Source organism: Platalea leucorodia, assembly GCF_965183815.1.
Source record: "Platalea leucorodia genome assembly, chromosome: 1".
NCBI classification, from domain to species: Eukaryota; Metazoa; Chordata; class Aves; order Pelecaniformes; family Threskiornithidae; genus Platalea; species Platalea leucorodia.
Genome location: NC_138823.1, coordinates 68155494 through 68169614, shown reverse-complemented (window position 1 = coordinate 68169614; position 14121 = coordinate 68155494). Strand labels below are relative to the sequence as shown.

General features: G+C 42.8%; 1 protein-coding gene across 1 annotated transcript in view; it reads left to right on the top strand.

The window, feature by feature from the left end:
- The window catches only part of GABBR2 (gamma-aminobutyric acid type B receptor subunit 2), a gene marked incomplete at both ends in the record, with an annotated part of 482647 nt that extends 474886 nt beyond the window's left edge, over positions 1 to 7761 (top strand). The window contains 2 exons of the mRNA XM_082312677.1: positions 888 to 1005; positions 7596 to 7761. Of these exons, the coding sequence (XP_082168803.1) occupies positions 888 to 1005; positions 7596 to 7761 (284 nt within the window). The remainder of the gene's footprint in view (positions 1 to 887; positions 1006 to 7595) is intronic.
- Positions 7762 to 14121: the final 6360 nt, after the last annotated feature.

Below are 14121 nucleotides of genomic sequence, written 5' to 3'. Positions count from 1 at the left end.
TGTGCACTGTCCTCATTACTCAGATGTTTTCCACGTGACTTTATTTGGCTTAACACAGTAGGAGACTTTGAAAAAGCAGGCAGGAACAGAAAGGATCCCCAGCAAAGACAGCCTTCTTAAAATGGCTGTGTTTGTCCGTGTTTCTCAGGGGGACCGATGCCACAGGCTTCAGCACAGCTAGCCAGGGACTCCCAGGACTCTCAGGGGAATCAAGTGAAGCTACCTACAGGGAAAATGATCTTCTATGTTATCACCATGAAGAAAAGAGAACGGCAGGACAAAGCTTAATGAAATCATTAGCTGTCCTTCCTGCAGACAGCCTATGGACCAGTGCAACTGATATGAATCATATTTCCGTGCTAAATGACAGCAGATAGTTAAATGACGGCACTTAATTGCTTATGCGATTACAAGAGTATCAAGATTTTATACATCAATGAGATTATAGTTTTTCTAGGAAAAGATTTAAATAAGAGGTTTTTTTCATATGAAAAGGTAACAATGTCTGAGTGCAAGATAATATGATTGAAGCAGTTACATTAATTTTTTACACAGCCTAAGACTAGGTCAGAAAGCATGATAGGGCTACATGGAGGTGGGCAACAAGGTTTGGTTTGTGGGGTTTTTTTAAAGGTGGAGGGGAAGCAAAGGAAGGACAGAAGAGGTTTTGTCCTTTTTCTGTTTCTTCATGGTAGTTCCTATGAGGGGGCACATCATCGAAAGCATGAGTACCAAAGACTCACAGGAAAACCTGAGACTGTATTGGAATACAGGCAGAAAGAGTTTACTTTGTGGCATTATGAACATCTGGGAAATTTTAAAATTAAACTAGTTAAAAATGGTAACTTGGTCAAAGTGAAGTAAAATCGAATGTGTTGTCCATCCAGATGGTGAGAAAGCCATTTTGAAAAATCATCTTGATCAAAATCCACCAGCACAATGGGGCTCATCAGACCCTTCCAGAACAAGCAAAGATCCTATAGAAGACATCAACTCTCCAGAACAGTAAGTATGCACCATTATATACTGGTACAGAAAGAGGCCCCCCTTGCTCTCTCAGGTATGCATGTGCTCGGGTGCACACACTTTCTACTGTTTTAGCCATAAATTCCATCCTGGACACCAGCTGCCTTGCTGATAAGATGTTAATTTAAATTATTATATTTCATCAAAACCCATATTTCTCTTTCGTGCATTTTTGTGGGAAGACCTTCCCTGTAAACCCTTTCAGCCAGCCCCAGCTACAGAGAGAGCCTGGACCACCAGCAACAGATGCGAATGGCATCTCCTGAAGCACCGGTGGGCAGCAACGTTGTACTGTGATGCCTCCCTGTCACCAGCTCACCATCCCCACCAAATTTAGAGGGTATCAAGGGCACTAGATCCTAAGGTGCCCCAAAGGCAAACTAACATACTACTTTTCTCTTGTCAGAAACATCCATAACATAATGTCTAAAGTTTCTGTAGAGAGTTACAGGACAAGCTGTGCCTAACCACCAGTGTATATTAAGGACAGGAGAGGATGTACATGCGTGCACACATGTGGTATCACTATTGCCAAAAGTCCAAGTCCTTCCACACACCAGCCAGAGGGGTTCATGGTGTACATAGCCATTTTGTTCTCTTTCGATCTTAAGCTAGCTGAGAAATAAAAACAGTCTGAGGGCTTTTCAATGTTGCCATAGCAGCTGGACCTGAGTTTTGGCATATGAAAGCCTGCACCAAGTAGTTTCCCTTAGAAACAATGCTGCAGCTACAAGGAGAGGATGGCACAAAGCACGTGCTAGATTCATGGAGAGGGAAGAGTCTTAGGGTATCAGCTTTTCTCTCCAGAAACCTATACAATAAACTCACGTACTACCCTCTGCCAGCCCAGCAGGGCCTGCCATGGGCCAGAGCTCAGAGAAGCGCCGTGCTCATTTGTCCCTGGATCAGCCATTTCCCCATGGCAGCTTAGTTACCCAGGCACCACTTCATCAAGATCTGAGCTAACAGCTGTCAGACTCCTGTTTTGTACACAGGCCACTTAAAAGCTTATTTAAAAACAGAATATATTAAACAAATTACTAGACCGAGTCACATGTTACGTCAGTGACAGCAAACCTGAGTTCAGATAGTAGTTACTTCCTTGTACTACCTGGTGCAGGAAAACATGTGGATTTCTAACCCTGCCCTTGCACTCAGAGAAAAACCCAACCCAGACCTGCACAGGAGCTAATCCACACACTCATGCACACGTATGCACCAAAAAAAGCCCCCAGTAGCTGAAATATCTGGTTATTTCACAAAAGCAGGGCTCTCGCCGAGAAAGCTTTCGTGACTTTATGGGGTCAGCAAAGTGCTTTAATGCATAGCTATTAGAGGTCTGTCTTTTTCCAGCACCATTTGTCAGAAATAATGTAGTGTGAATGCAGCCTGATCCGCACGTGGCCCCCTTACATTAAGTGAGATGCTAAGAAAAACACAGACACTCAGATAACCCAGTTGTCCCGATACAGATTTAATACAGAAAAACAAAAGAAAAACATTTGGTGATGACAGAACCTCCTCTAGGCTAGTGGTAACTGATGACTTCTGACTGAGATTTCCTAAAGGTCTTAAAGAGTGGGTCAGTACAAATCCGAACAGTCACTGACATTTATAGAACGCAATTAATAAAGTCCTGCTAAACAAAAACAGTGTCATTCAGCACTTGCACAGCTGTGACTGTGCCAGGTCCAAGGGTCAATGTCTCCCCTGAGGATGCGTTGGCAGTTTGGGTACCAGAGCGACACCACTCAGGCACGGTGGACCTGCCAGAGAGCAGAAGTGTAGCTGTGTTCAGGACTAGAGTTTTGTGATTCCCTCTCTTTGACAAGAGTTTGCCTCTTTCCAAATTTCATGCTCTTTAAGAATATGCATGGGCTTTTTTTCAACTTGTCTGGCAGCACTTCTGGCCTTCTATGGTTATTAAACATACCATTTTTCTCAAAAAAAAAAAAAAGAGTTAAAGACCAGCTGTAGTTGGTGCCTTCTCTTTCTCATTTCTCTGCATACATAGGGCATCTGATAGAGAAGTAGTCACACAGACTGCTCAACCTATTTCTTACTCAAGAACACAAATCGCAAGGACGTTAGTCTGAAAAAGATTTCCTCTTTGCCACAAACCTATGAAAGGAGGACGTTAAGATAATTATTTGCCTGCAGAAATGTTAACTATTTAATGGCCAGAGCAAAAAGAAGCATCCTAGCTTCCTGTTAATTGACAGCACTCAGGAGAGCTGACATCTTCCAGTATGAAAGTTCTTGTAGAGTGCAGAAAAGAGTTTGATTTGGGATTTTTTCATTCTTTCTTACCACTAGTGCTACATTTGACTAACTGCAAGTGTGATCCTTTATTCTACAGTTGTGTCCAAAATGAAGGCCCAGCAGTACGCACGCTCTTCAGGCTTAGTAGTGCAGGAAGTTTTTTCACATTTGTTGATGGCGTGGTGTTTATATCATCTCAGTCAGAATGTGAAAAACATTTGATTTGTGCTTGGCTCAGATTTAGAACCCTACACCTAAGGAAAATGCAGTCTATATGATTGTAAAGCAGCCTTAGAGCATGAATATGGATGATCCACAGTTCCCTTTGCCTTTTACTCCCTTTCCCTCTGGGCAGGACCCAATAGGTTATCCATAGTACCACGTAAAATTTGCCATACTCAGTCAGACCATCAGACACAAGGTGCAAAAAGTGGGTGCTGCCTGCTTTCTCTCCTGTTCACACTGGCTACACCATGTAAATTAACACTTCCTATAGCAGGCAAAGTAGTGCTGGTGCAAAGGCTCAAGCCCTGCACTTTGATTTTCTACGGTGCTTATTAGCGTACTCTTTTAACACAGTTGTATCAACTTATGCTCTCCTGGCTAACGCTCAGGCACGATCTGGTATTCGGAAACCCTGTTTGGGGGGATCTTAGCTGCATGGATGGAAGCTGCACCATGCCAGTTCACCTCAGGTCCAGAAAGCAGCTGGAACCAGTTTAGAATAGATATAATAGCTCATTTCCCAGTAGGCTGGGGTGTCTCTCATGCAAAGTCAACTCTTTCCTGCTGGGCAGTCCTGCTTACTTATCTAAAGATCACATCAGTCAGCTTATCTGCACAATGGCCACATGAATACATCCAATGGGATATCTTCCGTGACCTTAAAGACATTCTTCTGTGCACCTTCATTCCTGCATGTTGTCCCATCTCATCAGTGACCTACATTCGGTGAATTAGTTTTTGGCACCACTAAAATTTATACTGTTCTCTTTTTAACAGCAACAATATGTAACAGTCTTCCAGATCTCTGAGTAAAGGTGATGATAGCTTTCTGCAGGACCCCAATAAAACCTGCCATTTTGATAGACTATTTCCTATATGCGGTCATTTTTGTAACCTTCAAAGCAGCTAATCGCTGTGTAACCCTTATAATAGAAACCACCTTGATTTTTTCTGAGCTAAAGCTCTGCTTTTAGCAGCATTTAAAAGCCATCCAAATACCCTGCTGTAGCCAGTTATGTCAATTTTAGTAACCAAAAATTCTCATCAGAAAAAGTTGGTTATGACCGGATTATTGCATTACAGCCATATGCCTCTGTATTAACATGCCTCTGTTCTTCAGTTTCTTCACTGACAATGGTTCATATCAGTCTATCTGTGACCCTGCTCAAATCTATCATTAAAATAAGGTGGATTTAGAATGATTAGTTTACTTGCTAGTAAAACATCTTGCTTTATTGTAATCTTTTAGAACTTCGCCAGCTTCCCAGCAGTTGCTAAAACTTAACATTAATGGGCTGGAGAATTGACTGAAATGATCCTTGGATGCTTAGACACAGTTTACACACTCCCGCAGATCTTCAGATGTTTGACTGTCAGCAGTTGTTTCAGTCCCCCCACTTAGCAATGGATCTCATGGGCGGCTTTCTATAGCAGAACCAAAATATTTTTCAAATGCCTCTGCCCCCTTTGTATCATGCTGCATTCCCATGTGCATTGCGTTGTGTTCCTATGTGCATTGATATTAGAAGTCAAGCATTTACTTGATTTTATTTATCCCTAATAAATGACATTCCTGTACAGAGCTGAGGATCTATACCCTATTCTAACACAGTACCCTGATGAGTGGCTGCTATATGTGTGGCACCACCTTTCCATCTCCTTCAGTAGTTGTCTATGATTCTACAGTTCTAAAACCACGAATACTAACCATTCCCTCCCCAACGTACTTGACCATATATATGCTTCAAGATATCTATATTGCATGGACAACTTGAAACAAATTCATAGAATCAAAGAATCATAGAATGGTTTGGGTTGGAGGGGACATTTAAAGGTCATCTAGTCCACACACACACACCCTGCAATGGGCAGGGACATCTTCAACTAGATCAGGTTCCTCAGAGCCTCGTCCAACCTGACCTTGAATGTTTCCAGAGATGGGGCATCTACCACCTCTCTGGGCAACCCATTCCAGTGTTTCACTACCCTTGTTGTAAAAAATGTCTTCCTTATATCTAGACTAAATTTACCCTCCTTTAGTTTAAAACCATTACATGGTTGGTTTTTTGTTTTTTTTTTCACCTCTCCACCCCAATTCCAGGAACCAAGTTTTCAAGTGAAAGTAAATTTTAAGTACAGTTAAAACAAAATTTGCCACCCACTGTAGCCACCGTTGGCATAGCCAAATAAACATGTTTTGTCCATGGTATGGCTAACACTTCAATGGGTGAAAAAAAAATCCCATTCACTTGATTATGCAACTGGATTCTCTTGGAATATCTTCAAAAAGCTCTCTAATGAGAAGTCTGTAAAAGTTGAACAAAGTAAGCATTTCCACTGGTGGGAAAATAAGAGCGAGCAATTCTGCATTTGACCCTGCAACGAGAGACAGAATGACAATCCGCAGCGTCAGGCTCATAAGGATTCAGCACATGGAAGCAGCGAGCCATGCCACCTCTGCCACCTTGGGAACGAGGCATGATTCCATTGGTAGCACCAGAAAGAGTCGGGCACAGTAGCAAAATAACAAAGAACGGATTTTGTTTAGTCCCAGGAATGCATTGCCAGCACTACAGTGATCAACACTGTGGATTAATATTGCATCAAACTTTTAAAAGGAGGTTGGAGGCAGCGGGGAAATGAGAAAAAGTTTCCCGGCTAGGCGGACTACAACTATTTCCACCACATCTCTGTATAAACAAGCCTTAGATTGTAGTGAAGAAACTAAAGAGAAGCAGCATTACATTTCTTTCTGTTTGAATTTGAAAGCTATACTGCTTGGTCCCTGAGCAGTGCAATGGATGCCTTGGTAGCTGGCTCTGCTTCCTAACACAAAGCAAAAAAGAAATGAAATGGAGTTTGAATCAGAAAGGCTGTCCAAAGGCAAGCTTTCAAACATACACTTCTTATAAAGGCCTGTCTGTAGACAGTCATTATATCAGATAACAGGGAAATATAAATTTAAAACTCTATTGTACTGATACAATGCTTTGTATGGGCATTTTTCTTCTGGAATCAAAAAGCCGGTCTTCAGTTCAGCTCTGTCACTTTGACACCTCTCTTCTCTTGAAAAAGTCCCTCTGTGTTTCAAGAGCGAATGTCTCCAAATGCAGAAGCAATCCTGGTATAACATCTTAATCACTGAAAACCTCTACTGACTTTTGATTTTATCTAAGGTGCAGGTATATCCCCAGCATGGGGGTAGCAGAGCCCATGCCCCACGGCACCGTCCTCTCCACGGAGAGGGGTTAGCTGGGCTATCTGTGAGCACAGTTTAGTATCCCTTTAAAAAAACAAACCAAAACAAAACCCCACCAGTTGCGATGATACCAATCTGCTTGGAAAATTGGATACCAGATGTTGGGTTCCTAAATACTGAATTTTGGTGTAGGTGGTAGGTTAGATATTGCTTTTAGAGTGCCAACTCCTCAGTCCTACAGCACTGACTGTGGCAGCTCAACAGCATTCAGCATCTCAAAAGCACAGACCTAAACTGCAAAGAGGAACTACTTGGAAAAAGCCGTCAGTCCAAATTCCCTCCCTCCCTCCATGCACCTGTGTTTGCCTTCACTGGAGTTGCAGAAATGCCATCCGTAATTCTAACGTCCTCGTGCTAAATGATGCATGGCTTAAAACTCAGCCTGTGACCTCATGCATGTCTATGCAGTTAGCTGGGGCTCTGCATGCAATAGATCACTTCGCAAAGGACGGGAGGTTGCTAAGCTATATGCCCTTATTGCACACTTAACTTTTTCCGATATCAGCAGGCTATCAATTACTTTGAAAGTGTCTGGGAATTTCAGAAGGCTGTGGGATGCTGAGAACAAACCCTTAGATTCCTTTGTCACAGCTAGCCTGTCAGAAAAATTCCCCAAGGGGAAATAACACTCCCCAAGGGGAAATAACGCTGAGGTGGCACAGCTCAACAGCAGCAAGTGTAATGCTCTTGGCATTCATTAACCCTCTCTATCACAGCAGCAGGCACAGAAAACATCCTTGCAGCAACCTGCAGATGTATCAAGCATGTAATGTATTACATTTTGCTCTTGGCTAACGCTCCTCTCTCTCTGTCTCTCCCGCAGCATACAGCGTCGGCTGTCTTTGCAGCTGCCCATTCTTCATCATGCCTACTTGCCATCCATAGGAGGAGTTGATGCTAGCTGTGCCAGTCCGTGCGTAAGCCCCAGTGCCAGTCCTCGGCACAGACACGTGCCGCCCTCCTTCCGAGTAATGGTTTCGGGGCTGTAGGAAAGGGAGATCAGTGCTTCCTGAACTGCTTTTAAGTACTCAATGACTGGACTAAACATCTGACCTAGAACTCTGCTACAAACATATAACATTGGCTCTTACCGCAGAGGAACTACCGCTGAGGCCGTCATCACAGGAGTGCCCGTGTAACTCGTGCGGGAAGGCAGAGGAGAAGGACACAAGGAGTTTGATCTGTAGCCTTATTCATGGAGTTTTTATTTCTTCACGTAGAAGTCACTGAAAAAAATGTTTCTTCCCAAATTTCTACTAGAAACAAGGAGGCTGGGAAATACGGATCTTGCAAAAAAGACACTAGGGAAAAAAAAAAAAAACAAACACTCAAATGTCACTGAGCTTTACGTGGCTGCTGAGAACATGCAATTCTATACTGTATCCATGTAAGGAAAATACAATGGTTGAGCTATACCATATTTATTGAAATAGATACACTCATTTTTACAAGAGTTGTGTTAAATTGCTGGAAACATTCTGCACTGGTTAGTCTTGCTTGTTTTCACTTCAGGGACGATGTTCGATAGGAAAGGAGGATTGTGAGAAATGATTCCTTGGGTGTCATTGAGACTCTGCAGTGCTGTGAGCAGGGTCACCTCTAACTTGCAGCTGTACGTGAAACCCAAGCAGAGGCTGAAGCTCCAGCTCCGAGTTGTCACCAGCTGGAGAGCTGCTGGTTGGAAGCAGAGCACTTCACCCTTCTCCAGGGATGACGGTAGTGACTGCTGACCATCTGCAGCTTCATTTTAGCAAAGTTTCTGCACCTATTTCAGAATAAACACCACCAACTGTAATGTACTAAACTGTCTGGAAAAGTCCTAGTGCTGATAACTCAAGAAGATGAGGACAGATGGGTAGTAAAGTCTTAATGTCACAGGATGGATTGTTTTTCATAGTTTGTTTGACTTATGTCACACATAATTACAATAAAATTAATTTAGTGGACTTGGGGGGAAGGGTTAGGGCACAGCACTTTGCTGCTGCAGGCAAAGCCTGCAGAGCACATAGATGTGAATATACACTATGTTTGCTTTGTACCTGCGTGTGTGACAGTTGTAGTGGATAATAGAGAGGACAAATCAAATTTACCAATAGAATATTTTGTCTGAATCCTAAAAGGACTTTGAAAAAACAACAGTTTTTATACTTTAGCTCCATCCCCTGGACCGAAGTAATTAGGAGGAACGATAGTGGCATACCTTCTGGACCAGCTCTGGAGCCAAACCCTCAGGCACAGGTGAGACACACATGCAGCTTCTTTTTCCAAGGGACTGGAAATGTGGCATCTCACTGCCAGGGCTGTTTGCTAAGAGTAGGGGGGGAAAAACACATGAAGCACCCACTGGGCTCTCAGTTTTCTTTGACCAATGCCTGTGCACCTCAGACCAAACCTTTGGAATGACGTTTCTACAAAGGGTTACAAATCAACAATGACTGAAGCACAGCTGAAGAGGTTCATTAGCTGAGGGACTTAACCGCAGCTTTGACAAGCTAGCATAAATCTCCATTAAAAATAAAACACACCTCATAGCGGCCAAAACCAACATGAATATGTATCTGAATCTTACAATCAGGAGCATCACAAAATATTTCACTTGGCACATACAGTAAGAGAGGTTATGGAAATATCTGTAGCTTTTAGAACAAAACCATGTAAGTATAAACACAGATAAAATAGAACTCATTACTCTGTTTAAGCACTAAACACTGACGTTGTCACTCAATGTGTGTTGACAGTATTCTCTTGCTTTATTAATATCATCAGGGCCTGGTTTATTTTAAAAGGAATGTTAATTTTTAAAAAGAGAAAATTACAATATTGTATATAATGTATACACAAAGATCTCTGTAGAAATATTATTCCAACTTAGCAGGAAAAAAAAAATCAGAAGTATCGGACCATTGGAGGTGAGTGTGTGTGTGTGTCTGTAACTTCGTGAATACTGACTGTGTGACGTTTATTAGGTTTAAACCATGCAGTACATTCTTTGTCTCAATGATACCGTAGTTTCTCCCATAACATTTTTTTTACTTTACTGCAGATAACAAGACCAACCAAGTGAATATAGCTATTTAATGTTTCTGTTCTTTTATACTGCAGCAAAAATGTACTGTAAATTTATGAAGAGGCTGTGCCCCAATGGCATTTTCCAATGATGTTAGTGCACAAATGCTTTAAACTAGACTGGAACTGCCAGAATAAAATGTAAATGAAGAATTTCTTGTATAACCTTATACTGCATGAGATCAATTTTTAATAAATTGTTGCAAATCTGTTTTTATGAATAAAATATATAAAACCTAGCTTTTTGGCCTCAGTGCCCACTTCCCCCATAGCAAAACCATTTTTAATGTGTGTGTGTGTGTGTGTATATCTATAAATATACGTAAATATAAAAGTCTCCCTGGAGAAGGAGGAATCCTATTACAACACCATATTGTAGTAAAAAGTCAAAATACACATCCCAGTAGTTGAACAGTTCCCATCTAGAGAAAATAGATAGACGAGCTTCTGCCCTGAAATACAATTACTGCAGTACTCATGAGTGAAGTCTAAGCCCCTTTTCAAATGGGGAAATAATCAAACATATGCTGAGCATTTACATCCAAACCACACTTAATACATGCACTATTCTCTCTTGCACCACAGTGAGTGTGAATTCAGGAGAAAAAGAAAAAATTTACTATTTCACGTGAATTATTGAAGTTCAGCCAATCTTCTAGCTCTACAGTAAAATCTCTGCTTCAACAAATGAGAAGTTTCTGAGAATAATCACTGATTGTTTCATGAAGGCAAACACTAAACCTCTCCATACAGTTTCACGCATGGGGTGGGTTTTGTGTCCTAAACCAGGTTCTTCTTCATGGCAGAACAGGAGGAGGGTGGGAATGTAGTGCTATTAGCCAGCTAGAGGAAAGAGCATTTTTAGCTGTTTGCTTTTCAACAGGAGCATCCTCAAGCCAGCATAAAATGACATAAAGCCCAAGATAAGGGAATTCAGAGCCACCACAAATGTGTTTTTCTGTAGATTTCTGATGCAGCTTAGGAGTCCCACTGAACACATGCAAAAGAGAAAATACCAGCGAGGAGTGAACAGCATGGATCGTGGATCTCAATGCAGAATACCAGATGGCAGGAGAAACTTAAACAGCTACATCAAAGCTCATTCAAGAAAGAAAAAAAAAGTCTAGAACGACTTTATTGTGAAATCTATATTCAGCCAGAAATTGTGGGAGGACATGAACAACTTATTGTTGCTCAAGAATAATAGGAAACCAGAACAAAGAAAAACATTGCTTTAAGAGGTCAAGAAAAAAATAAGAGGGAGATGTCAGGGGAGCAAGTTTACTCAAGTTTACTATAGAGTTTCCACAGTCACAGCAAATACGCTTCCTATAAAATCATAAAATTGCTATCGAATTCATGGAAGATCACTAATGTTGCAGCACTTTTTTCAAATAATTAACAAAATCAAGGATGGTAAGGGAAGAGCAAGAGAGGGACTTTTTCAGTTTTCTCTTTCTTTTCTTAAAAGTTTATAATCAATTCTTTTCTGGTCTTTTCAGAACTTGTTTGTTCATTACAAATCCCGGTACGGTGTGCCTCTTCTCCCCAAGACTGGACTAGTGTTTCTGTCCCTTTCTGCTCAGGCTTGCTTAGCTACTGGAAGCCAGCCCAGCAAGACCTGTCCCAGCACTTCCACAGCACTCTATGGATATCGGCAGGGCTTTATTGCGCTCTCATACCATAGCCCAAAGGATGGGCCAGTCTGCCCGTTCAGCAAACTGACTCTCCCTGTCGCTGACTTGTTTAATAGGGATTTTCTTCTCACTGCCTGAGAAGACTGACAGGTTTATTACAGTGGCTTAAACATCATGATTTTTATCTGAGTTCAGTTCTCAGTTACTGACTGCCTGTTCCATCTCTTGAGATGGTGAATAGTACTTATGGCCATTACTTTAATACGCATGAATATTATTCATGAGTGCACTTTCAAGAGCACTCTGCCTCTTGAGCCAATCAGGATTCTGCCAGTGCACTCCTGTGCTTATCCCTACTCACTAAACAACGTTGCAGAGGAGCGATAGAGGGTCTAGGGCTGTACTGGAAGAAGTGGGGAGGAGACGGCCAGAGTCCGTGTTGGACTGCTGGCAAGGGCAACCCTGGGTGGCAGTACCATCACATCAGTATTGCCACAGACATGTCTTACCTGCAGATATTTTGAGCCACTAGCTTTGCAAACTGCAACTGGTTCAAACCCCCTCCCCTGGTGATGAGATGCTGAAGTGGGCCAAATGAAGGGAAAGAGTGAAGGGCGCACAGGAGGAGAAAGGAGGGAGAGGCATCGCAAATCACTCAGCATGTCCTTCACCACCCACAAGAAAGTGGCTACTACTGATGCCATCAGAGCCAAGCACAGCACAAGCATTTAAAGAAATTACTGAACTTTAGAGGCTAAATTCAGTAGAAGTCAAATAGATCTGAGGACAGGAGTAGGAGATTGGAGTGCTGTAGGTACCAGCAGCAAGCAGCCTCTGTGCTGGCTCACTAGCAGAAACATAGCAGAAAGGAGCTCGGACGACCTTGAGCTTCAGCAGAAAGGACAGATATCATCATGCATTGGCAAATACAGGCTTTGACTAGAACTGAGGATTTTTATCTCCTGACAAGAGGCTATGCAGCTTGAGTCCTGTACTCACCCACACTGGGTGCAACTTAAGCCAAAAAAAGTCTCTATATCTGCTGAATTTACAACCTACAGCTGTAACCACTTCAGGGACCACATCACCCACCTACCTACTACTGCAGGCAGCAGTGTGGGATGCCTGCTTGAGCAGGGGCACTGCCACTAGTAGCAAACCTCCCCACAGACATGAAGTTGTCCATTCTGGCAAGTCAGTTTGACTGGAAAATAGTGTGTGCTGCAGAGAGCACTGGTGGGACACTGAGCAAGCACAAGCAGCCCAGCATCAATGGCCTGGAAAACACCATGAGGGCCAAGGCAGAGACATCCATGCTACCTCCTGTTCTGGGAATTTGTCAAGCACCTAAAAGCAAAACCCATTCTAAGGACAGACAAACACAAGCCATCCCTGACTCAGTAATTCTCCTTGACCCTGGCCCGCTCTGCCACACAGTGCAAAACCCTGAGCCTGCACAGCTGGACATCCTATTTGTCCAGGCCTAAAGAAAAAGGAGCATGAAGCAGAAATGAAAGACTGTGGAAAAGCTCAAGCAGGAAATACAAGCATGGCTTTGCACTCATAAAGTAAGTGCTCTGCTGCATTGTTATCCCAAGTGGCTCCTACTCTGCCCTGCCTAAGGGTACTCCAGTACTTCTAAACACCAGGGACCCCCTCCAGCAGACAGAGGGATGGAGACATGTGTTCTGCAGGAGGGAGGAACCTCACATGCTCCCAAATTATCTAGCTGACACAATAATTAGTTCATATTATTAAGTAGGCTATCAACTGGTGGTACAAACCAGCACAAGCCTTGTAAGAAGAAAGCGTTCCTCTCCAGCATATGAACATCTTTCTTTGGGAAACCTTGTGTTCCTATTTCTTTGGACACCTCTGTACAACGCAGCACCAGGACAGTTCTTCCTACCTGTCGTGGTTTAATCCCAGCCAGCAACTATGCACCACACAGCTGCTCGCTCACTCCCCCCCGCCAATGGGGTGGGGGAGAGAATTGGAAGGGTGAAAGTCAGAAAACTCGTGGGCTGAGATAAGAACAGTTTAATAATTGAAGTAAAATGAAAGAGAATGGTAGTAGTAGTAGTAATAATAATAATATAATACTATAATAATATACAAAACAAGTGATACACGACACAATTGCTCACCACCCACTGACTGACGCGCAGCCCATTCCTGAGCAGCAATCGCTTCCCCCCCCGGCCAGCTTGCCCCAGTTTATATACTGAGCATGACGCCATACGGTATGGAACAGCCCTTTGGCCAGTCTGGGTCAGCTGTCCTGGCTGTGCCCCCTCCCAGCTTCTTGTGCACCGGGCAGAGGATGGGAAGCTGAAAAGTCCTTGACTGGTGTAAGCACTACTTAGCAACAACTAAAACATCAGTGTGTTATCGACATTATTCTCATCCTAAATCCAAAACATAGCACTATACCAGCTACTAAGAAGAAAATTAACTCTATCCCAGCTGAAACCAGGACACTGCCCCAGAGAACAAAACTGTTCCTCCAACCTGACAAACCCTTCACTTTATTCCCTACTAGAGCTGTGCCCAACATCTGATGCCTCTGAAGCAGGGAGCCACAGACAAAACAGTAGAGATGAAAGTCATCTCTCAGGCAGTTCAGGACATAAAGTGAAGTGAGAC